This window comes from Accipiter gentilis, chromosome 17 (assembly GCF_929443795.1).
Source record: "Accipiter gentilis chromosome 17, bAccGen1.1, whole genome shotgun sequence".
In the NCBI taxonomy this organism is placed as follows: Eukaryota; Metazoa; Chordata; class Aves; order Accipitriformes; family Accipitridae; genus Astur; species Astur gentilis.
The window spans coordinates 20,155,740-20,181,994 of record NC_064896.1 but is presented as its reverse complement, the minus strand read 5'-3'; the positions used below and the strand labels follow the sequence as shown (position 1 = coordinate 20,181,994).

At 38.7% G+C, this 26,255-nt stretch overlaps 1 protein-coding gene across 5 annotated transcripts; it reads right to left on the bottom strand.

Annotated features, from left to right (window-relative positions):
- Window positions 1-667: 667 nt before the first annotated feature.
- On the bottom strand, window positions 668-23,302 carry OVCH2 (ovochymase 2). 5 transcript variants are annotated; one of them, XM_049820492.1, is made up of 22 exons: window positions 23,107-23,179; window positions 20,900-21,007; window positions 18,398-18,507; window positions 17,594-17,685; window positions 16,292-16,464; window positions 15,224-15,319; window positions 14,672-14,823; window positions 13,810-14,005; window positions 12,272-12,295; window positions 10,822-10,912; window positions 10,582-10,715; window positions 10,037-10,177; window positions 8,920-9,050; window positions 8,440-8,533; window positions 7,466-7,597; window positions 6,980-7,060; window positions 6,148-6,334; window positions 4,648-4,717; window positions 3,897-4,092; window positions 3,460-3,611; window positions 2,958-3,126; window positions 668-2,580 (listed from the first exon to the last, which is right to left on the bottom strand). In XM_049820492.1, the coding sequence occupies exons 2-22, from the start codon at window positions 20,988-20,990 to the stop codon at window positions 2,558-2,560; spliced, it is 2,535 nt and encodes an 844-aa protein (XP_049676449.1). In that variant the 5' UTR covers window positions 20,991-21,007; window positions 23,107-23,179; the 3' UTR covers window positions 668-2,557. The 5 variants fall into 5 exon arrangements, with proteins under 5 accessions (XP_049676449.1, XP_049676450.1, XP_049676452.1 ...); XM_049820493.1 differs by lacking the exon at window positions 20,900-21,007 and having other exon boundaries at window positions 23,107-23,302; XM_049820495.1 differs by lacking the exons at window positions 668-2,580; window positions 2,958-3,126; window positions 3,460-3,611 and having other exon boundaries at window positions 3,970-4,092; window positions 6,240-6,334.
- Between the last annotated feature and the right edge of the window lie 2,953 nt (window positions 23,303-26,255).

Sequence of the window (26,255 nt, the reverse complement as noted above, 5' to 3'; positions counted from 1 at the left end):
TGCCATAGAGTCAGAGATCAACAATGTTTTTAACATCTTTTGTTATCTATATAGCCAGAACCCAGATTTCAAACAACTGTTTCCTTTTCTGTTCTATTGCCAGGCATGCATTAACAGTGGACATACACTTTCTGTTTTCTGATTAAGATCTTCCCTTTCCAACAAAAGTTACAAAAATGCTCTAATAACCACTCCTGCAAAGGCTATCCAGGTGCATCATTGGCAACGTAGATGGACTCCCAGCATGCATGCCCACGCGCACACATAGAGCAGGACTACCATTTCAGAGCTAAGCAGGACTTATGGTCACAGATGCTCACGTTAACCAAAGGTCAGAACAAGATGGTTTTGGACATAGACTTTTATTCTAAATATTTAGCACAGTGCCAATGAGCAATGCAATGAGCCTTCATTTGCTTCTATATAACATTACAAAGAAGATATTTTTACTTACATGCCAACAGAAGAAGGTTTATATCCAGATTTTAAGCACGCAGGGAACCTGAGTCTACCTCAGTACTCAGGTAGGCTACTACTATCCTACCTTTTGACTGTAGGGTTTAGGAAAGCCTCATATAACTGTCAAGAGTTAAAGTGGACTTCATATAAATTTTGTAGAAACTAAAACATAATTCCACTACACGAACTCCATTGAAAGTCATTTTTTATTTTTTTAAAATCAGATTTAATTTCCATCACAAAACAGTTCACATTATTGCTAAAAGATACTGGCAGCTGACAACAGACTGAAAAGATACAACAAATAAAAGCAAAATTAGGCTACTTGTAAAACCATACTAGGAGAAACACAAAAGGTCAACATCATGCAGTCAAGCAAAAAGTAAGTACCCTAACAATCAAATCAAATACAAATAATTTAAGATAGCATTCTGAATATATGAAAAGAATTTTTTTAAGAGATCTCAATTTCTCAGCATATAACCACTGCATTCAATAGGGCTAGCATAGCTGATACCACCTGTATTTCTCCCCCTACCTTCTTATTTTTCTGAACACACCCACTTGATATCCTTGTATTAAATCAATAAGACAGATAAAAACTTTAAAGGTATTTTAAGTCATGTTGTTCCTGTTAAGCAAAACAGAATAGCAACCAAGTGATTAGACAGATCTTCTCCCAGCATAGTTAAGCTGATACAGTTAGCTGATGGCAACTTCCACTATAACCAAACATTAACAGACCTCCATAATGAAAAATTACAAAGGATATTTTCCCTCCATTGCTCTCTGAAGGTGTCTTCAGAGAGTTTATCAAAGATAGAACAAGCATACTCTATCAATAATGTAATACAGCTGTGCCTCACACTTAATCTGAATTTGTCCATAGTCCTTCCACCATGAAGTATTTTCATAGTTTGATGGAAAGCTCATGCTCCAGATTATTTTGTGGGCTTTTGCCTAAAACTTTACAGTGAAGAAAAGAAACTGGTGAAAAACTTTTACCGTATTCATTTGGGAATGATTAGAGAGAGGTAGAGAGATTATTTTTTTCCCCAGCTACAGAATAAAATTATATCTTTTTAAAAAAATAATAAATCAGGTGGTCTAAAATAATGTCATCAAAAAAGTTGGGTTACTGGCATCAAATGCATGTATGGGAAACATATGTCTAAAGTTTTTTACCATTAACAATCGACAGAAACAAAATGAGATATCTTTCTTATTTTCTAGTTATTTTCTGGACCACTGAGTCAAAGAAGGATTATACTTGTGTTACCTATTGTACTATCATACTGATCTAGGTTCTAAACACTGAGAGTGTTTCTAGATTGATCTAGGTTCTAAACACTGTGTAAGCAGCCATTTGGGCATTAAACAAACTACTATTTACAAGTAAATGTGCTCAGTTTGCAGTATGTGGATTACACAGTGCCTCTCTAATTACATGTATAGATTAATTAGGATAGCTGTCAGTTCTTGCATGCTGCCAAAGGCCCTTGGCCTGTAATACTTGTCTTTTCAAACACTTCTATCTGTTTAAACACACAATTTGTTAAAACAGGAACTGTATTAAAAATATCCTTTTCCCAGCAATTGGATTGATTTCAGTTCACTAATGACTAGACAATGTTCTGCTGCTGCTCAGAATGCACTGCTACTGCCACTGCCTAGGTCCTCTCAGAGCCAGAGGTAACAGTCTCATTCACCTTAACGGAAGGATGACTGACTGCCCCTTCAGTTATTTTACACAGACACTTATTTAATCTCATTTCTGTGGTACTTTTACACTATCCAGTACTACCTTCAAGGTCATGCTTGGCATATGGTGGTTATCTTCCCTCACTTTCCTTCTAAGATAGATTAATAGAGCGTCAGAAGCCTGCAAGTAACTTGTGTCTGCCCCAAGCACACGCATGTAAAGCCAAAGTCTCAATTCAGCTAAATCAGCAGTCAATTCACTAGGATAAGTATCAGCTATTTTGGGATGCGTTTACCAATCATGAACTAACACACTCTCACCAAATTTTGCTTTCAGTGGCCTTTGCGCTTTGGAAGTGTTTTACAATGTGGTCCATCAGAACTGTTCTTTTGACGGTCACACCATGAAAATGGGGAGATCTACAAAAAGGAGAAAAAGAAAACAGGGTAAACTTTGCAAAGATCGTCAACAAAGGCAGGCTATAAACTTGTCAAAGTGGACTCAGCTGTCATCTCATGTCATTTCATGCCTCCCTACCTCCTCCCAACCCTGGGAAATGAAGCAGCAAAGCAGCAGTAAGGAAAACATAGTCATCAACATGAGAAATGCAATAGAGAGAGCAATAATAATATATCTGGAAGAAATAAGATTTTCAGAAGTGACTACTGATTTAGATTTGTCTGTTTCTGGGCATTCAGCTAGGGGCATTTTAAAAATGGCACCCTAGAAAAGACCTTAAATTAAGCATCTAGCAATAGCAAAATGATTCATTTAATTGTTTTGTTTTCATACATACCACTACTGTTAACACTCTGCTTGATCCAGTCAACAAAAGCACCAACATTTGTGTATACTCCCGGGTAGCTCTTCCTTCCACAGCCCAAGCCCCAGCTAGTGATTCCATGAAGGGCGTAAAATCCCGAGTTATCTTCTGAAGGACAAACTAATGGGCCACCAGAATCACCCTGCACAAGGACAAAGGAATCTTGTTATGAGCTAACATCACTCCTTATGTTTTAAAATTATCAGTTCAACTACGAGAGGTCTCAGCTGCTCATGTGTTTGGGGGTTTCTGATTTTAAAAAAGCAGAGAAAGAAATAACCTTTGTTCAAGGGGACTACCTGTTTTTTGCAATATGAGTAATTAAAAACCTACTATTCGGGAGTCTTTCACTGTATATCACCTACAGCCTGTTTGCAAGAAAACAGCTCTTAGTGAGGTTTTAACACTCCCCTTCCCAGAACCTGTCTGGCCATACCCCAAGTGTCAGAAGGCAAAGGTGATCTACGTAACTTACTGTGCATGAGTCCTTGCCTTCTTCCAGAGGGAATCCAGCACAGATCATCCTCTGGGTCACTTTACTGGGAAGATTCATGTAATAGCTCTGACATGTGTCAAGCACCAGGATGGGGACTTCCAGCTGATGCAGTTTTTTCCCCTTTTCCCTGTCTTGAAGTAAAAGACACCTCAGAAACCAGTAGAGGCATGAATTAGTGATTCCAGAAAGAAGCTTTACTCTGCTGCTTTTCAAATGGTCTCAATCTAAATTATCTGATTTCTTTCCTCCCACCCATTTCGCTGCATGTCTAGCTAAGCTTATACAAGTGAAAACTTTTTAACATGTCTGTTTCCAGACACTAATATATAGACAGAATGAATGTTACAACACAGAACATGGTATTTAAAACACAGCTACAGCATGGCTCAATGTTTGAAATAGCAAAGACTGCATACCTTCTTCGTGTGCACCCCATCCTGTGACAACGCACACCCTCGAGGGCTGAACTGCCTCCTCCTTGGCTGGGAGGCACACTGGGCGCACAAAGCGGTTGAATTCTAAGGGCTCGGCCAGTTGCAGTAAAGCGATATCAGAGTCCATAGTGGTCTTGTTAAAACTTGGATGTATAATATACTGCTTTACTGACCTTTTCTAGGAAAGCAGACATTGACATTTTCTGAATTACTTAGGAATTTGAGTCTTTACGTAACTTTGGTTTTATAAATTTTCAGGCCATACGCAAGGAGGACACATTTAAAAGCAGCTGCTGAAGCCACCAGCTTTCTTCTACAAACAAGTCAGGATTATGTCTCCGAGACATGGATCAGGGAACATGCAGGAAACTCCATCCAGCAAGTGTAGAAGAGGGTCTTAGACAGTCATTTGTCCAGTCTGAGCAAAGTGGAAAGTTGTGCCCCAATTATTTCTGTATTGGTAATAGTCACCAGGTAATTTAGAGACAATACACTCCTCACTCACACATCCTCCAGGATACTGAGCTTTGGAGTTCATTACTGGTGAAGGCACAGATCTGTGTTGATATAGTTTCTCTGACTGTCACACAAAAGCTGTTGTGTAAATGCAGATCAAGGTCAGCATGCAGGCTGTTAGATTGCTGCAGGATGAACAATTTAGGAGATGCATTTACATGAAAAACTATTTTGCAAGATTGATTTCTATTTTATTATTAAGCAGACCTTACAGTACCTGTCTATATTCTTGCTCTGTAAGATCATGAAGTCCAGTTACCACCATCCATAAGTCTCTGTACAGTTCCCTAAAAAAAAAAAAAAAAAAAAGCAGCACATTCTTAGGCTTGTATAACAGCATTCTTGAAACCTGTGAATCTTAAAACCTCCCCCACCCTATAGGGATACTAGGGCCCTACATATTGCTGGGCCAACAACTTCTGAGGCCCACACTCTGATACAAATCTATGAAAATCTTCCCACTGACTTCTAGGGAGCATGAAATATTCTCATGATGAGGCAGTAGGATCTCTCAAACACATAGCAAACTGAGAGAAAAGTCACTTTTATAAGGACTAGGGGCGCCTGATGCAGAACACAAGGCCTGCATGGCCCTTGTCATCCAGGGACAGTGCTGGTCCCTACCTCTAAAACATTGCTACCTATCAAAGGATATAAAGAAATGAACAAACATTTAATTTCAGACTTTGATTTCTTAACCAAGCCCTCTCACTACCTGAAAGCCTGTCATAACGTCCTGATGAAATTAGTTGTGTAGAATCATTAAGCCACGTACGCAAATTCTGATGTGATACCAACACACAATAGAGAGTTCCTCCTTAATATGGCTCTTAAAGCAGTACCTTCAACACAGCGCAACAATCCTCCTGACAAAACTTTGCAAACTAATACTTAGAAACTTAGAAGCCAAAGTCTGAAATTCAAAACAGTACTTGCATTTCAGATCCCCAGTTTTGTGAGGGTGGGGAAGAGAATCAGAGAAATGGAGAATGTGGATGCCTGAGCATCTTTGGCATTTGGGGCTTTTGAAAGCTTACCCTCATTTTCAAGTTTATTTGAAAACAGGCCAGAATACCTAATTATCTGCCATCCTGGCCCAATATATCTGAATTTTAAATTAATGTACTTGTGATTAATTTGAACTTTAAAACAGGTAGTATTCAGCCTAAGAGGTGAATAAACAAATTGCAGTTTAGAAAGTATTTTAAAGAGTCCAAAAGTCACACAGACTATCCTTTTGTCTCCTCTCAATAAAGACAGAAAAATTTCCATGTAATCCTATTTAACAGATTGATAGGTTCTTAATAAGGGAATAGCATCAATCCTGTGCACAAATGCCTCCTGTATGTCCTCCAAAATCTACACAAATTCAGTAATTTTTTGATTTTTCATAGGTTGATTCTACCTGGATGAAAACATGCTCTGTAAATGACCCAAACACAAAGAAGTTACCTAAGAGTAAGTGGGGAATGACAAGGGACTTAGTATCTTGTCATCTCTTCGGAAAACTGATCTGAATGAAAACCAAGCCTACAGAAGTAGCCACCATGATCCTAGTACATATATGTGGAGCAAAAGAATCCAGTGCCAGTGTGAGCTGTAAGTAGGTGGTAAAACTAAAACTCTGCCAGCCACCCTGGGCAGAACCATCATGCTGCAGAGACACACCATGCAATTACAGACATTCCCAGGGAAGGGTTCATCCTGGTGTACTTACTTAGAATTAAAGCAGTGAGCAGCTGTAACAACCCATTCTTTGGCAAGAACTGCTCCTCCACAGATGTGCTCATCTGAAATTTGTACACTGACCTGCCAAGGCCATGAGTATGGTACAGCTACTTCACCTCCAATTATCCTACTAAAGATGAACCTGGGCTGATTTGAAGGCACTCCACAAATACCATCTGAAACAGAAAGCGCTGATGTTTCAAGAAGTCTTTAGAGGTTAAGATTTGGAGAAGCAAAGAACAGTCAATTTAAGAGCTACCCCACAACTTCTAAAGATTACTCCCTCCCCTTTTTTGCTAAATCTTTCAACTTCCCTCATTACAAAGGATCCAAATGTTTAGACATAGCATGAGGAGATGATCTTAGTAAAAACAGAGCTTCACCAAGATGAAAGCAACTGCCTGCCTTCAAAGTTTTAGCCTCAAACCTACAATGAATATGGACTCATCCCATTCTCCATAAAGTACTGGAGGGAAAAAGGGAAGTTCTAAAATGCTGATTATTATTTTCAACTACCCTGTAACCCTTTGCAATTATTTTCACCAGAGTAGGTGTAAACTGACATACAAGCTGAAATAATGTCATTGCATTGCTGTAAATGACTTAACAAGATGAAGGAAACAAGAAAAATTAGGGTTTCCAATTTTAAAGCCAAAGCATAGAAATGTTACTATTAATCTTTTTATTTTCTCAAAATAACTTACTGAAAAATTCTGGGACAACTGCACCCATTAAAAATTTGGAGAAAATAGCGTTTAAGTTATAGTTCTTTATAGGTACTTCCTGTTCCCATGAAGAAAATATAACTTGGGTTGGCTTACCTGTTGTAACCTGTATTTCTTCTTCAGTCATATCCATATCTTCAAATTCTTCTTCACTAGTTGAGTCCAAAGTTTCTAAATCTAGCAAATGAAAATAGCAAATGTGTTAGCAGGCTGTCTTGAGTGATATTTTTATTACAAAAGCACTTTTATTTCCTTTATTACAATTTTTGTAGAAGGAATAGATTTCTACAGTAGAGATCTGTGCTATTACATCTTCACATGGTAGTGAAGTGCCATTTAAAATGCACCAAAATACTCTTACATGAAATAAAACTCTGAGGTTTTGGGTAGATTCGTAGTTTCTTTTCACCTACTCAATAGGCCCTTTGTTTAATTCCTCAATAGGTTCGCAATGCAGTTTTTTCACTGAAACGTTTTGTTAGATGAGAACCTCCTAGAGCAAAATAATTCTGAATAGCCAGATTCACCAAAGAGCCCTTTGTGCTGCCCCAAAGAGGCAGTTTCCCAAGTTACTTCGATTACCTGTTACACGAACAAAAGAGATTGTAGCTCTGAATCCTCCAAAGGTCTCTGTTTCATCAGAGTGAAACACAACCAGCATCACAGCAGAGGAGCTTAGAACAGGTGCTGGTAGGGCAAACCCGCAAGACTTGGCTAAAGATGAGAAAAGCAAAGGTTCACTGTAGATTAACATGTACTTTTTCATCCTTATCTCTTTCAACAGTGGGTACCCAAAATTCTGTGTATTCCAACTCTTACACAGGAGGGTAAAAATAACTATGCACAAGAGAGAAGTTGAGATAAGTAGACTGAGGCTGAAGGACTATTCTATTATTTCTGACGTCTGTCCCGTAATTGTCTCATAAGAACAAGGAGACTCTCGCATTATTTCATAAGAGTCTATCGCAGCACTCATGCTCATAGGTTGCCATTACGTATAGAACACACTGGAAACCTGATTTCCCCTTGTTAGTGTTTCAGCACTAGCATCTGCTAGTGCTAATCTAAGCACTAGTGCTAATCTAAGCACCAGCATCAAGCAAGTGCTGAAATCAATTGGTTGGGACAGGTCGTCTCATTCAATGTAAACCAGGAGAATCTCCAGCAAGGTGGCAAGAATTACATGACTGCTTATCTGGAGTGAAGAGCAACTGGACTCTGGAAAGGAGACCTCTTGGGTGCTTTCCATGCCTGATCATTACTATAAAAATAAACTATTGTGTTATGCCCTTTTCTTCATTGATATGAATTCAGAACTGCATTTCATATAGAATTTAAATACACAAAACTGTTCTGTTCAATGTGGTTTTGCCTCTGTAAGTGGAACAGCAGCAGCAATACACCTGCACGTATTTTTCAAGGTACTGAAACTAGCACCTATAACATCACCTGAGACTCTAGAGGCGAACTTGATTTTAGACCATAAAACAGGGCTAGTGAAAGTCATAAAAGAACTAGGTCATCCCCCAAAATATGTCAGAAATCAAAAGTCAAACCAATTTCCTCCTCTTTTCCCACATCTTCATACACAGTCACGGCATCATAAGAGCAATCTTCACTTTCTTCTACTTCAAAAGACTGGTATGTAAGCTTTAAATAAAAAGTGAAAAAGTGAACCTTGTTTTTAAATTCACACAGAAAAAGTTCAAAGATCTATAATAAGGTCTTTAGTATTCTCAATGATTCCTTTGGGGTTTGATTTCAGTGATGTTCAGACCTCTCACAGGGGATACGTAGTATATTACATTTGCTAGAAGACCCTGTCATGATGAAATTTAAACCAGGAAATCCTATTTTACTATAGCCTAAAGGAGAAATCTGGCTTTTGGGATGGAAAGTGATTTCTCTTAACTGCATCCAGCAGCATTATTTAAGCTTATGCTGTTTGATCTTGCTTGTCCTTAGCTGCATAATTTCTTGTTAACTCAATTGTGCCCGCTTCCATCCTGTAGACACAAGAAAGGCTCATCTTATACCTTGATTACATGGTCCTCTGGTGCACAAATAATCCATTGACAGTCTGCCATGTTGCTGTAGCGCTCTGGATAGTGCATACTTTGTAACACACCCTCTTCAAAAAGGACAGCTAAGGAATCACAGCCAGAATCTGGAAATCCAGGAAAATGAAAATGAAGGCACTGTGATTTCCTATCAAATCATTCACAAAAAAAAAAAAAAAAAAAAAAAAAAATCCAGAAAAACTCTTGTGGTGCTTTCACACAGCCGAGAAAGAGAACAGGACAGAGCAGCAAGCCAAATCCTTCTATTTGAAAAAGATGCAAAGAAAATTTTTAATTTGTTCCCAGGCAGAAGAGCAGTCCGGCCTATGACTATAGCATTCCCCTGTGGCTACAGGCAACGCACTGTAGGCACAGGTACCCGTGTGGGGTGACAGAAGAGCAGGACACGGGCATGTCAGAACATTTGCCAACTTTCTCGGAAAGTGGTGACATAAAACACAACCAGAGGACATGTCTCCCTGATGGGCTACGCAGTGGCAAGGCCCCTCAGAGGGGGTTCCTCCTTACACTCTGCCCAGGACAGAAACTAGCTGGAAAAGCTGCAGGAACAGGAACAGCAGGTGTCTGTCTGTCTGTAACTGGATTGTCCAGACTCAGCAGATGGCCCCTGGGCCTGCTCCCTAGTGATGACGATCCTCTCTGCACAGCAAAACTGGGAGCAATTCTCCACAACATACATCTTGGCATTAGCCACCTCCCTCAGGGCCCCTCCATGAAAGCATGCTTGGGACTAGAAAAGCAGCTTTCATCTGGAAATTCTGCTCATTTGACTAATCTAATTAATTAAGTTTTAAAACATTCTGGAAGTAGGGAAGGAAATGAGATCTTGTATAAAGTAGATGGAGAAGAGGCAATGTTAAAGGAGGGCTTCTCTCGACAGCATCTATCCTATCTCTTTCTGCATCCCAGTTTCTCCACAATGTCACATGGCAGCCTAACCACACTTACCTTGTTCATAACATCATCCAATAGAATTATCATAGGAGCTTCCTCTGCTTCATTTTCTCCTGAATATTTTTTTCAGGTCACCACCCAAGAGTGCAGACAGGTATATTACAAGACTTAGACTTACCAGGAAGAATATTTGGTGTAAGAGCTTTGTAGGTCATGGAAAAACCCGTTCCATAATCCTTGTTGTCAGAAACAAATTTCAGCCTTATACTATTGGACCCAATCAAAATAGGTAATGGAAGATCTCTTCCACAGAATTTCCCTGAAACGTAGTATTAGAGAATAATCATTGTTTAAACTCTTAGTCACTTGAGAAAACTTGCATGTACCATTTTAGTACTTAGCTATAAACATTTTAGGATGAGAAGGAAATTGCCTATTCATTCCTCTATATTCTCTATTAATCCATTAGCCCAAATAGACGCACACTATTAGAAATTGAAAATCCTTGACACCAGAAAGTCGTTGGCTGACACAGTTCCCTACCAGGCATTTTCCATTCTCTTCTCCTCCCACACTTTTTGTCTTTTATTTTAGATCATATGTCACAACATATTCATCATGAAAACCTAAGTAAAACGTAATCAACCACAATGTCCTCATTGGGTATACTTGCTGTTAGAATGAAAGACTACACTGACAGATTATTTCCAAGAAATAACTTACCAACAAGTCTGTCGTCTTTTGAATAGACTGATAAAGAATCATAGTCACAAAACCTTTCTGGCTCTATATCAAAGTGGGAAAAATGAAGCAATATATAATTCCCTTCTGGTACAAATAGAGTCCATACACACAATCTGGAACAAAAAATTAGTTCCCATTCACAAAACTGCAACAAAACCCCCAAACTACACCAGTAGGGGTAATAGTTTCTGGGGAAAGACTGTGTGTTTGTCTACTTACTGGTGGTTTTGATAGAACTGGTTGGGACTTCCAGGAAAATGTAATTGTCCTTCACTGTCAGGGAGTTTGCCATCCTGAATGCTACAAAATGCTGCATTGCAGAGTTAAAACAAAATAGAAATAATCATGTTTGACACATATGCAATCATTTGTTCCACCAAATAGCTCAAACATCTAGAGAACATTGTGAGACTCAAGATTGCTCAGCTGTACCTTGTTTCTGCTGGCAGACTGATGCTGGGTCTTCTCTCTTTTATTTGGAACTATGGTAAGTCAGTTTTAAACCACAAAATTTGGGAGCAAAAATTAAGCACTACCGATGTGCTATCCTATTTCATTGTAAAAATGCCAGTGCTTGCTTTTTACCTTAAAGAAACTATTTGTTAAATAAGGATTCCAGTATAAATATTTTTCAGGGAGGAAAAACACATACCTCAGGACATAAGCAAAGCGTTCATTGCAGCCCATTTGTAATAACATCCTTAGCTATATTACAGCAGGAGACTTTTGCAACAGTACAATATGGTATTAAAGACACTTTAATAGAAGAAGCAGAAGCTTTCCTCTCCAGATAAGTGATGCTAGAAACACAATTACTTATAAAAATTATCTCCTCTTGCCTTTCCTTCTCCTTGCAAGGTAAGCCAGTAAGACACTGATCAACAACTACGTATATGAAAACAAATTGTACTTATGTATTTATAAGATTATCTTATAATATTTCAAAAAGACACAAACAGCACTTAAATACCCAATTCTCACTGGCCACAGCAAGTCTATACAAACTGACCGTGTGCCCAAGCTCGTTTATCATCTGAGAGATCTCACTCTAGATTACTAAGATTAAAATTTTAAGATCTAGGTCACAAGCATTATTTCTAGTATCTTTATGTGAACTTCTACCTAGATGAACAGAGTGTCCAACAAGAACATAAACATGGCAGAATCAAAGTAAGACTTCAATTTTAAAACATGTTACATTCGGGGTTGGGTTTCATGGGGGTTTTTTTGCATTTTATTCATAGAAACAGACACCAGACAAGTAGATAGATTCATCATAAACTGCACAAAAGTACTACTAATTTACCTCATACTTTCCATTTAGAATCTATATTTTTACCAGAATAAACTTCACTAACTAGATTTCATGCATTGCTTAAGGTTCTGTTCTACATTTTTCCCATCAATTTTATTTGCATTTCAATAAAAATATGGCTTTATAGATGTAGCTCACTGAAGGAAAATTCCTTTTTGAAGTCACCAGTACATAAGTAATTTTTTTTTACAGAACCAGGAGGAAAAAAGTACATATTTAAAGTATACATTTAAAAGTGCTTTGATGAATCAAGCTTCTTCACGTTTTTTCCTTCATAGATTATATATCAGACTATTTTGGGGGTCTTTTTATGCTCAGATAACACAGAAGATAATGAAAAACTACTTTACTCACCTGTGGAGCTTTTCATTTTCAGATCTAATAAAGGAGGGATAGGGAAGGGGGTGGAAAAAGAAGAATAAATTAGTGTAGCTTCATATTCACAATGTAGGCTTTATTTTTATCCATTTGAAATGGTAATTTTATGTGGTTAGCACTGAGGCAAATTTAAATGCTTCTTGGGGACATAGTGCCTACAATAAACTAGGCTTAGAATTAAAACAAAATTGCAAGTTCAGGCAATGCTGACTTTGGAATAAACAATTCTGGAGTAGCCAGTTCTAGAATTAATCATACATTGATAGGCCAGTGCTCAGTCTGAGCAGCACAGTACTCTCTTTCCACATACTTGTTAAGTAAATACTATACATTTCAGGTAAGGGTAGCAGAAGCCAAATGCTAGCATCATGAGGGATGCAGAGACTTAAGCCTGACAGCAATTACAGTTAAGATCTCTTGCACCAGCATGACAGTATAAAAGAGTGAGCAAGCAAAACCTAATGCCAGTGCAACTGAGAATTGTGTTTTCACTTTACCTACCAAACCACTTTTTCTGTTTACTGGAGCCAACACACTTTAATTACCACAATAGCTAATTGTATTATTTTCTCCTGGTAACAAAATGGGCCAACTAGTAAACCCTTAATAAAAAGACCCCGTCTCTCTCTTTTCTTTTTTTTTTTTCAAATTGAAAACCAAAATATTTTTCAGAAGCTAAACCCTTGTCATTTTTTTTGACATTATGAGGGTTTCTTTTTTCAATCACAAGTTGAACCTGGTTTCTAATGGGATTTTTTTCTTCCCCTTGCAACTTTTTTTCTTATCATTGACTAGCAAAACCTCTTAAAAACCCCTCCTCAGTTTTTCAGTTCTCTGCATAAATTTTAACACAATCTCCAATACCTTTTAATGAAAATAGCCCAAACTGAAAGAAAATGTTAATTCAGTTTCTTAATGCTCTGCTTGAAGAGAACTTCGGCGTGAAGTTCACCACTAGACAGACTGTCATTTGTATCACCAGCTCCATGACTTTGGAAGCAATGGATAATTTTCACGCTGATCCCCTGCACAGAGGACATACGTAGCCTCTTGGGCAGAGCAAGCAAAAGCACTTCTGAGAGTAGTCAAATGTCTGATCCAACATGTTTTTGCTGAGAAGAATGTCAAGTGACTTCAAAGAGGTGCGTACAGACTTTCAGACATTTTCAGTTGGTGAATTTCCACTTAAACATACCATGCTAATTGGCTAGCTAGATAAAAGGACCATTCTTAAGGTTAAAAAAAAATATATATATACACACACACACACACATATAGTCCAAGTAGGGGGCAAAGTGGAAGCAAAGTAAACATTTACAATACTCTCAATTTGGTTTTGGCAATTACCAATCAGTACCATATACTTAAAGGCATTGGGAAATGCTACAGTACTTTGCCAGAAAAAATGGGGGAAAAAATGCTATATCTTGAAAAAGATAAAATTAAATGAAATACTATTATGAGACAGAAGAGTTGTCACAAGTGAGGGACACATTACTGTAGAGACTTAATACCAGCACTCATGTTCTCTTGAATCCAGGGAAGCACCGCGCTGAGGTCTGTGAATATTCCCGGAGATCCTCTGTTGTAATGTTTCTTCTTCTCGTTACTTATCCAGCCACGAGCACATCCCATCCCCCAGGAGATCACACCAGCGAGAGTCCAGGCCCCATGCTTACGTCGACACAAGAGAGGGCCTCCCGAGTCACCCTGTAAAAAATAAGTAAAAGCTCACAACCTACGGGTTACAAAAGTACAGGCATACCGCTGAGCAAGCCTTGAAGAGCTTATTGAGCTCCCTTTGGTGCCATGCTAACAAACCTGCAATGTAGGGGGTAGTAATTTTTAAAAAACTGTGAAGAAAGACACTTTATTTATTGTGTTTAGTCAGGATTGTCAAAAGGGGGAGAGACAGACTAATTCCCTCATGGGTGCACATCTGTTGTGCTTTAGCATGTAAAAAGGAGGAGATTTTTTTATTTCCCCCCATGACAAGGAACAATCACTTAACCTTTATCTGACTTCCTTTCCTTCCTGTAATCCAAGACAATACTTTCTACTTTTCTCTGTAGGATCTTAGCAACATTAACTAATTTATCAATCAATTGTTCTGAAGTTAGAAAGCCCTAAGCATTATTGCACTGGGACACATTGCAAAATTGCTCTCAGGAACCTGTCATACAACTCATACAATAATTTAAATGGCATCATGTAATTAAGTGCGTTGCCCCATACAGAACCTTTGAACGAATTCGTACATCAAAAGAAACACACTCCAAATAACAGAGTTTACAGTGTATTTATTCACTTAGGTACACAGAGCCTTGAGCTTCTGAGAAACACTTTTAAGTACACGAGGCACTGTGTTCAGCTGACCTGGCAGGCATCTTTTCCTCCATCTGGAAATCCAGCACACATTATAGTGTCACCTTGGATGGGTTTCTTTAAAGTTGATAATGCTCTTGAACACTCCTTACTGTTTAGGATTGGTAGATTGACTTCATATAAGACCTGAGGGAGTACTCCATCTGAAATACAAAAAAATTCTTCATAAGAAATGCTGAAAGGTGAACTTAATGTCACTGCTAATACACCAAAAAAACTTAGTTGGAAACTTGCTCCAAGCCATTGTATGGTTACAAGCAGGTTTTGATAAACATCCAGTTTTGTGTACATAAGCAGTTGTACTTGAATAAATTTTAAAATGTTTCCAAATCAAAATACAGGTCTATATATTGTAGTGATCCATTTTGAGATAATCCACAGGTAGGCACAGAAGCCAGCAAAGATCCTGTTTTGAGACTACAGTTCTTGGGACCAGCTGATGGTTTCTTCTGGTCTGCGTATGACCTACACAATCAAGCTCTTAGCTTCAGAAATAAGACACTGAGAAACCTGAATGTCAAAGAACAATTTGAGTTGGCTTACTCTCATTTAAGCGGCCCCAACCACAAGCAGTGCAGATATATCCAGCTTCAAACTTTTCGCCAGGATCAGGAAGACATGCTGGCAAAACTGATGAACCTGCCACACACAGACATGAATTTTATTGGTAAGTATTTGAAAGAACAACAACAAAAAGCTTCCTTTCTCAGGTCGTTTTTTTGGTTTTTTTTTAACTGAAAAGTATTGTTATTTTTGTGACATCTAAAAAATTAACCTGGCATCTGACAATTTACCTGTGCCTCCCCTTTGTAGTGTTTTGGAATGGAAGGAGAAAGCCATGAGCACCACAAGCTTCAGCCCAGGCCTTGCCATTCAGCTTAAACTTAGCTGCTACCATGAGCCGAACTTCCATTAGAAAAAGTAGTCGCTCATCTTTGTGGTGACAAAGAACGAGCAAGCTCATGACGTGAGCTGGAGCCTTCGGAAGAGCAAAGCGTTGCGTGGACTCTCCTATGCTCCTCAATATTATGTAAAACTGATGTGAAGCTGGCTCACTGGCCAGGAGACAGGGAAGCAGCAGCTGTCCTCCCCCCTTCCCCTTTCAGCCCCCAGAGGGACCACTCTGCCACCGCTGAAAATAATCCCAACTCCCTCCCGCAGCCTGCACCAAGCAGAGAGGGCAAAACGCAGAGCGGCTGTCAGCGAGCGAGGTGCAGGCGACAGTACCGCGGTACGCTCTGAGCTCTGGTCTGCCTCTCACGAGCTTTACTCTTCGCCAGAGGCAGAAATTTCCACCTACGCCCTCAATAAAAAAAGAAAACCACCTATCTGGTCAATTTTTAATCTCTTGCATACAAAGAACAACACCTTTTTCTTGAAGGGAGTATGGAGGCTGAAAAAGACCATTTAAGTCAACCGATACATTTTTCTGACTTACTTCTGGTATTTTAAATACTTCAGCTGCAAAATACCCTGGAGATTTTTAGTGGTATAATCCGACAGCTGTGAAATTGGTTCAAACTGAGTTTCAAGACTTTTCGCAGCATCTGGGAGAAGCAAAGGCTTTACCTTCCCCACTGAAAACAAGATCACAGAAAACGATGGCCTTACTGAAGGTGAAGGCTCCATCCAGCTTCAGAAGGGCAACGTCATAGTTCATCGGCCTTCTGGGGTCAAAGTTTGGATGCTTAATGACATATTTAACAGGGAGTGTCTGCTCGCCATTCTCCCTGATCCTCAAATCATGCTCTCCTGCAGTGACATTCATGTACTGGACTAGGTTCCTGCAGAATAGAAAAATAAAAGTTCGGCTACAGAATCTTCAAAACGAAAGGGAAAAATATCGTTGTTTTAAAAGAGAATTTGTTACTGCTGATACCCAGTACCTTTCATCTTCAGATTTTAGAGCACTTAACTGGTAGTCAGCAAGAGCTGAGTATGCCCTGCAGTAGAAATCAGGAGTTGAAAAGGACTGAGAAGGAAAACAATTTAGCTATGCTCCCGACTGTGCTTTGGTGGTCCACTGACGAACCAGGTCCTCTTACTGTATTTAAAAACGTTCAGTCACACTGCTTTTTGAAGGAGGAAGGAAGATTTGGACATAGGAAAGTACAGAAAACATAAGACCACTTCTCTAGCATTCTCGTTTCATACCTTAAAAACTTAGATGAATCCTGCTTTAGGGCTCCTGGTACCAGATCAGATGTGCAGCAATGAAACACAAAAGCAGTCATTATAAACTTTTTATTCTGCTTCAGATTTATTCCCTGGACTTGAAGAAATACTTTTGTGTCAGGAGGCTTTATACTAATTTAGATATTGCCTGTCCTTCTGTAGTTGATATAAACTTGGCAGTTATTGGCTAATTTGATGAAGATGTGATCACATACAATGCCAGATAAAGATCAAATTTATAATTCCAGGTGATCCACTAGTAGAAAGACTCAGTATTAACTATAACGGACTTAGAACCTCAGTGAAGCCACCACAGATCAGCACCAAAACCTTCTGTACAACGTTCACAGGCTTTTTTTTTTTTTAAGCACTAAGGCTGAAAATCATCAGCATGCAAGAGGTCAGTACTATTCACATTTAATTGCATATACTCTGCCAGTTGTTACTAAAAAAAAATAAAATTGCAGTCACTTGATAATTATAGTTAGGTACAGATTTTTACCTACACTTCCAAAATCAGTCTCCAACAATCCCTGTAAGTTAGTTTTATTCTTAATTATTTTTGAGATGCTCAAAGCTTTTGTTTTTCCCCTCTTTCTGTTAAAACATGGAAAATATTGGTTACAAATAAAACGGTAGCACCTGTAAGTAATCACCACAAAAGATGCTACAGCACACACACACTTCTACAATCAATCATTTTCTGCACCTGCAGCTCCTGAAATATCACATCCATACCTGTCTAAGATGCAGTGAGCTGCCGTGACCACCCACTGAGCAGAAACAATAGTGCCTCCACAGAAATGCTTTTGCCTTAGTTTCAGGGAAACCTGCATCATAAAGAAGGCACACCAAATAAAGAAAATCTTTATATCTGCTCTGCTTGCCTTTGAGGAAGAAGAAAGGAAAGAGTACATGCAGGTACTTTCTGAAGATTCACATAGCTAAAGTACATGCTGCGTTTCAAGCAAACACACTTTCATGGCATTCTTACAGTCCTTGAGTCTAACAGATCCTAAACCTTGCTGTTTTCCCCTCAGCTGTGACTCGGTACCTGGATAAAAGCCAACATACATATAATAAATGCCAAGTCACTGAGGTACTTGGCCGGCTGTAAATACTCCTAGTTAGTTGAGAACCTTTCTTTCCTTTGCAGGTCACTGGGAGCACTGCAAATCCATGATGCCTGACAATAGTTGGGGACCAGGGGTGGTGTCCTTCCGTGCCCTACTTTGGAGCAGTTTCACCCATGCCTCTTTGCAGTAGGCTAATCTACACATGCTCTTTCAGAAATAACGATAAACAAAATAAAAAATGATAAGCAAAGGTTTCTCGGGGAGCAGGACAGGTTCCACGTCCTCTCTGCTTGCTTCATTGCTTTTCACAAAAGCAGGGTGCTTACTGACGTGCTTACTTACATCCTACTTACTTACACATCCTAAGTGTCAGTAAGCACAAAGTATACCCGTTTTCTTCTTTTGTCATTTCTACGAACAGTCAGGACTTGGTTCTGAAGATAAAACCACATGTGCTTGTGCAAACCTGCCACGGATGCGAGCCTTGTTTCACCTGGTTCCCCCCAACAATCCGAGTGAAAAGGTTAAGGTAACTCCACGGTTTTGCCTCTTGAACTTTCTGCCCACACTTCGGATCTGAGGAGTAAAAGGGGGGAAAAAAGGAAGGATTCAGTCTGAACTTAACTTTTGCTACTTTCTCGGTAACATAGAATTGGAAGGCGTGGCCTGGTGCAGAGGTCAGTGCAGTCTCTCTGCCATGACAGGAACCACATCTTATAATTCCTAATACAAACTGCCCAGACTAAGGCTGAATTGGGCTAAGAGAAAGGCAACGTACTTTATTTTGCAGAAGTTCTCCAAATGAGCACTACATGGTTCAATTGTATCACAAATACTAAGTTTTGCCTTCCAGGAGCAAATGTGTGTGTATATATATATTTCAATATTCTTGTTAGGTCCATGCTTACTTGAACTTTTTGAATGTCAACATTCTCGTTCAAGCAAGTTTTGGAGTTATTTTGGGACTAAATCACTGTTTCATTATCACTTTCAGAAATCTCTTTACACCCAGCATTTGTACTTAAAATATTTTGGACAATCGGGGTCAAAATGCACAACATACAGACCTTGATGACCAGTAACAGTGACTGAATTTCTCCAGAACGTCTATTACTGTGCCAACTTTATTTCTGCTTAACTCACTATTATTATCCTCTACTATGGCTAAGGGAAGCCAATAATATTTGTGTGTTTGTAAAGGAGTATATTTACAGAAACAAATATCTGTGGTGATAACTACTGATTTGGTGGTATCTTAAGAAAGATAGAAGCAAAGCAACCAATTCTGCCAAGCAGCACATTGTAGCAGAGGAATTCTTTGTAATGTGCTTCCCAAACCCAACAGTGGCCACAAATTTTTTTTCTTAAAGCTGTATGAAAACTCACTGAAGCCAAACACATCTCTGACATTTTACTACAAATTCTCTTAAACACTACCTTGGGAAAAATTTAGCATCCATAAATTTGGAACATTTTGTTGTTGTTTTGGCAGATAGGTAGCTGTATTCAAAGAATGGAGAACCAATACTTGTATACACTGGAAAATGTGGAATCCTCCAAACTATAAAATACAGCTTACAAAACCTACAAAAAGGGTTTTGCAATCATCCTCAGGATTAGCACGGCTGAAGTGATTACAGAGTCACAATAATGCTGACACAATGCTACCTACCCTAGCTTATAAATATAAAATGCTTTATATAGAACTGATCCAGTTCATTTATCCCATTTTTTTTTTCATTCTTTCCTAATTCTCACTGCACCCACCTTTTTCCCATGTGCAAAGATACAGTGAAGAAAGGAGAAAGAGGAAAGAGAGACAAAATTTAAAAAAATAGAATTTAGGTTTTACCAAAAGATATTTGGTACTGGGGAAACGGGCAAAAATAAATAAATAAAATTTAAAAATCAGATTCACAAACTAAAACTTTGCCCTTTTTTTTTTTTTTTTCAGCTTGAATAAGTCTATGCTCCTAACATACGCAAGATTAGTTTGAAAGTTACAAGTTAATACTGACATTAATATTACACCAAACTTATATTATCTCTATTTTGACAAACTCTAAAATCTTCTGTGCCACGGCATTTTTAAGCCCAAGAGATTCCTGACTGCTTTACAGACTGCTTCAGGACCAATGTCGTTCACTGTTTGGATGAGAGATTTCTATGTAAACTGCATCACAGTTGTCTGCATGGAAGGACGCTGAAGCCAGCAAATACCATTCTACAGAATACTATGCTTTGGACTGCTTAAGTGAGCAATGTACCATGATGATTTAGATACCACAACAATTTTGACAGCCAAAATAGAGTTTTTACAGTGAAAACAATTGATTTGCAGAATTTCTGAAATCGACCTTCGAATTTCCCTTTTTTACTACTACAAATTGAAAATGGAAGCAAAATAATTATATAAACAGCCAAGATCTGATTTCCATTCCACTTTGCTATAATAAATCAGTAAATCTTCATAAAGGAAACAGGAACAATTGCAATCATTAATTGTTCCAAAAAAAGAATAGTCTGGATTTTAAGATGCAAGACAACGGAAGAAAGGACTCATTGTATTTTGTTTGCAGCCCATGGGTAACACGTTAAACCATGACCTTCATTAACTTGCTGCAAATCTGAGAGTATTTAATTTTATTTACTTAATTATAAATCATATTTATTTAATGTTATTCATTCTGAATCATCAAGGAATCAGACAAAAGTTTCATAAGAATTACTCACTAAAAGTTACAGTTAAAGACTTGGTTTGGAACAAAAGCAAAGAATGAAAACTAGACCAATTATTCTAATGCTACCTCGTGTCTAGGTCTACCAGCTCTTAGCGTCAACACCTTAGAGGGTGAAACCAGCACAGTTCCTTTATTTCAGCATCGACTTTCGTGCTTGTCACTGCCTAAGAACAAAACCGCTAGTACATAGAAAGCTGTTAAAGCTAGACGTGAAATTTTCATCCTACCTTTCTGAAGAGCGGAGGGTACAGCACAAAACTCTGTAATACAAACTATCCCCGTCAGGAGAAACTGCAGCTTGCTGGGGACAACGCGCATCTTGGGGTGCTAAATGACTGAGTGAAAACAAGGAGAGTTTTTATAGGGAAAAAGAAACCCAAATACTACACTGCAGGAGAACAGCAACTAATTGAAGTAGAAGTTACTCATTAATCCAGCCATAAAGCACTTAACCTGCACAAATAAGTTTTCCAAATTTAACAGAGCATGATTCCTTTATATGCTATTACTGAAGTCTTTGCTGTAAAACACTAGCTAAAATCCTCCCTAGAACCATTTTTTTCAGGCAAAATGACAAAATGAAGTTACCATTGCATGCTGTGCCAGCAACACCTACCCAGGCTGACGATACTACATCGAAGTAGAACACACATGAACAGAATCTCAATTGCTATTTGCCCCTACAACTTCTCCAGCTTTTGAAGAGGCAATACTTTGTATTTCCTGCACACTTTATATTTAGCCAATTTTACAGACCTGAGAAACACACCAAAAGCTTATCATTTTGTTGACAGCATGCTCAGTGTTGTACAAGACACAGACAGCTCTCTGCATCAAAGTGTCATTTTTTTCAAAAGAGCAGTGTTTTCATCCCGTTTTTGAAAGGCAACTAAGGAGGACAGGGCTTTTTAAAAATATTTCAGTATTGCTGCAATCAGCAGTGCCAGTTCCGAGTCACTTTGGTGGCTAAGCTGCAATTTTAATAGCAATTTAAGTGGAAGTCTCTTAGAAGACTATTCAAATCCTAAATAAGGAACATCAGCCGCTAAATTAAAAGATTGCACAAAACAGAAAGCATACGTTACCCTGCAAATTCACCACTTAAAACTTTTATCGGTTTTAGCAGGTATTGCCTGACTTGGAAATGACTGACCGAAGTGACAAATACAATTAAAATACTATTTGAATGATCTTAAATTCATATTAAATATATAAGCACAAAGTAAGACATCAGAGTCATCAAGAGAAGCAGTAGATTTACTCTGAATGACAGAAGCCACAAGTCTCATTTGTACCAGAAAGGGCAAGGGATACTTATACCTGGGAACAAAGAAATATTTACACAAGACAGGGAAAAACATTGTTTGTTTGTGGGTTTTTTCCCTTGGCTTAAGTGGTTGAGATCCTCAGCTTCCCCTCTTTTTGTAAAAAATAATTCAATATTTCCACCTTCAATATTCCCACAAACCCCATAATTTTCACATGGGAAACGCATCAAACTTTGAAGACAGAAACATGGGATAAATAATATATGCATGTTAACACAGATTTCAGTCTCAGACACCTTCATAGTCATAACTTGTACAAATTACATTTTTTAAAGATGCCAATAGGTAAATGTAAAATATATATTCTTTTAAAATAAGTTGCAAAAGTAATTAAACGGTTTCTCTTTTTGTGGTTACCATCACAATGGACAAGACTCATGTTTTTTAATTCTGCTCAGGCTCCCAAAGAAAACGATCTTATACTTGACCCATTAGCCCCAGTCTATTGAATATGTTCTATTATTTGGCCAAGGATTTCACAATACAGCTCCGATCCACCATCAATCAACATCCCAACAATCATTTATGTTCTAAATTCCAGGGTTTTGTTGTTCTTTTCCTCTGCCAGTCAGAGGATAACAAAGCCCAGCTTTTACTCGGGATATGTAATTTCATAACAAACGACCGAATACAAACCCTGTTCTAGAAACTTTTGAGTTGCAGTTGTTATAAATTATATTTCTGTTATAAATACACAGAACTCCTTAAGACTGCAGTTCTCCCACTGGTCCTGTGGAGATCCCTAATTCTGCAACTTCTGAAACCTGCATCACTAATATCATTCCATCTCTGACCAAAAACTTTGAAGGCTGCTTTCCTTCATTAATTCATTTGTATTTTGCAGGGACAAAACAAAAACCCCAAACACCCAAAATCGGTTTCATGTACAGCAGAGCGCTCTGATCACCCGCCACAATGACATCTTTGGAATGATGCCATCCAGCAGGATGATATAAAAACAAGAATAAACAACCTCTGCAGTTATAAGCGATGCCGTGCAAACTAAATCTCTCCCATTTCTGATGAGAAATAGAAACATCCAGCCCACTGGCAAATGGAGAAACCATCAGCTCATTTCAAATTTACGACAGAGAGGCAACACTTACTGTGCAGCAGCCAAAGAGGTCGGAAAGAAAAAGCATAGAAGGACACGTTCTGTACAGCCTGCTCCTTATCTGGCATGGCAAAACAGAAGCGCGGGCTTTCTTGTCTTACTATTCTTTGTTCTCCTCCTCTGCTAGCTATTTATCTTCCTCCTGAAGCTGTTCTCTTTATGCTGCGTGCAGACAGAGGCACTAATGACTTTACCCACTTCCCCCACTGTATAGCTGGCTATTGCTCTTAAAACTCGCAGGTTTGGCAGGCAGCCCTGCCGGCATCATTCCTCAAAGGCAGGCAAAGGTCAAATCTTACGACTTGATCCCCATCCACGCATTTGCTCGGAATCTCAATGCAGAGCTGGCTTTGTATCCTGTTAGCGTCCTGTACCTTCGTAGTAAGAAAAACAAAGGCGTTAAATCACTAACTGTCCAAAATGGCCTGGTCCAAGTTTTAGCAGGTAGAGCCAGTCCCTCGCCTCGAAATAATGGTGCTAATCAATGCTAGTCAGTCTGCTGTGCACTTGGAGGGCAAAATGCTTGTAAACCAAAGTATGCTTGATGCTGCAGAAATGTATATAGCTGCTCCTTCCTATGAGGTTATTAAAAAACCCAAATATGCACACACACAAGTAAGTTTAAAACCAAGAGAAAGCAAAGACTATAGATAATATTCACCACCAGAACCTTCCAGAATGGTTGCTCTGTTCTGGATTTGAGGGGGTTTTAAAGGGGGGTCGAGGGCTGGTGGTAGGGAATGCACGCTGCTTTTCAGGGAAGGTTAGTGGACCGCTGAGATGGCCAGACTGCAAGACGTAAAAAACCACTTTCTAGTCTTGCTAGGAAAGTTGCTTTGTGCTGATCCTCCTGTCCAAGGGGGAAGAAAGGTGGAAAATTTATTCACCTAGTGACAACGTGAAGTTTAAGAGAAGAGGGAACGAGGAGCGCAGGACAGAGGGTGGGGAGGGTAAAACAAGCAGCAAATGCTGGTTAGTAATTAACCTGTTAGAAGATCAGTAGAAAAGACACATTTAAATTGGACTGGTTTTTGCTGAGTATGGTTTTTGTTTGGTTTTGGTTTTTGTTTGTGGTGGTGTTTGTTTTTTTTAAACACAATGAGCTGTGCTTTCAAGGGTCACTAATCACATCCAAACAGTTTGCAAGGTCACTGCTGGAAAACTGGAAAACCTATTAGCTCAATAAAATTAACAGTTTCATATTTTAAACAAGATATAATGTCTTGAAATATTATACTTCAAAAACCTTATCATTCATGTATTACATTTATGAATCCAGTAGTTCTTAACTGAAAGCAAATTTAGTTTTAATAGGGATTAAATCTATTTGTTTTGATAGTTGCGCATGAAATCTGATTTTCCAAAAACCTTATTTTTCACCAGTTTTAGCCTACTGTAATTCCAATGACTTGATTCAAATTATGCCCAAGTTTGACGTAACAAGAAAATCAAGTTTAATTCTCAAGATGAGCCCATTATTGCCTACCATTTCCCCCAAATGAAATAAGACATTAAAATGCATATAAAAGACCCTAAACAGCACCAGCACAAAAGTCACTTCAATTTTAATATGCTTAAAAAAACCACCACCACCCACACACACATTGAGAGAGGTTAACTTTTCATTCACTTCTTTCAGCCAAAGCCTTCTTGTTACCTCAAAGATCAATGTATTGAAAAGCTGAGGGAATTACCTCCTTGAAATTCTCAATTCCTAGAATCGAAACATTAAATAACTCAACTCATAAACACGTTCTTCCCTCTCCACAAATATAGTCTCATCTCAGAGCAGAACCATGCCGTTCTGCCATGTTACGCCTCCAGCTGGGTGTCCTGGTTTCAGCTGGGATAGAGTTAACTGTCTTCCTAGCCGCACATTTTTTAGACTAGCAGAGATCATTGATAAATTTGCTTGATCTCCTGCAAAAGACAAACCACAGAATTCCACCTCAACATTCGCACACAAATCCTAGTTAAGCTAGCTTTATAGTTTAGTATTATAGTTAGGTTTGGGTAAACATTGCAAAAGAGATCTGCAAACTAAAATTTTGCAGTAATAACGTTCACAAGGCTATCAATTCCTTTTCTGAAAAGATTCATATCCATGATTTTTCAGTCACGAGGACTTTTTTGGGGAAGCAAAGTATTTGCCTGAAAATTAAGCAAATAAATATTTATAAAAAGGTCAGAGATAAAAGTTTCAAGCCAGTATTGTTTTGAGCCTATTTAATTTCCATCTATTAATAAGATTGATTGCTACTATACCAAGGACAAACAGTAACTGTTGAAAACACACAAGGCAAATGCTTCACAAGTGATCCAAAACACCGATTGATGTTTCCACAGCACTTGTAGGTTCATGATAGATTTAAACCAACCTAAGTTTAGGCTGCTACCAAGAGGGCAGTTGTGCCCCATCTCCCATGAAAGTACCTGTGGCTGCCATTCCCCTGTGCTAGCCTCAGTTCTGGTCGGGCTGGGTGGAGAGCTGGATGCTCTTCTTTTTTGTGTAGCTGGATTTGCTTTCATAGCTGCATTGGTTTCTTGATCGAAGCTGTTACTCAAGAATTGAATGCTAGTGCGAATGCAAAGGAGGAGGACTGAATGTATGCACTAGACGGATCAGTCCATTCCTTTTGTTTGCCGCCTCCATTTACAATTTAAAATATCTAAAGCGATCATGAAACGTCAGCCAGACTGGGTTTTAGACACAGTATTGTCCTAAAAACAGACCCAGAGTTTTAAGTTCTGTTCCAAGCTTTGTTATGACCTCCTGTCTGGTTCTGGTTAGTAAACATGTCTTAGCTTAATGTTCTGCAATATTCAAGTATCGACTATCACACTCTGAGGATTATGAAGTCCCTTTTCTTAGGACGTGAAGATCCCTGAAGGGGCAAACTATCTTTACAGACTTTTAGCGACATAGAAGTTAGAAGATAACAGTCACCTGGTAGCTCCATAGTTCAAATCGGAAAGTTGCTACCACCGCTGCACAACTTACATCCACTCCACATCCTCCCAAGTATTAGTCAGCCTAATATATCAGATTCCCTTGGATGCAGACTACTTTCTGAGACTTTGTGCTTTTAACATTTCCTTCCCCCGCCTCCACCGTGTTCCCATTACAGCCCTCCGCATAAC

What these genes read in the sequence shown, in the direction of transcription:
- OVCH2 (XM_049820492.1), bottom strand. Translation starts at nt 20,990, where the DNA reads ATGCGCGTTGTCCCCAGCAAGCTGCAGTTTCTCCTGACGGGGATAGTT. An exon ending in GAAAATGAAAAGCTCCACAG is followed by an intron (nt 10,913 to 12,271) that starts GTGAGTAAAGTA and finishes TCTGCAATGCAG; the next exon opens with CATTTTGTAGCATTCAGGAT. An exon ending in AGAAATACAGGTTACAACAG is followed by an intron (nt 6,335 to 6,979) that starts GTAAGCCAACCC and finishes TTTCTGTTTCAG; the next exon opens with ATGGTATTTGTGGAGTGCCT.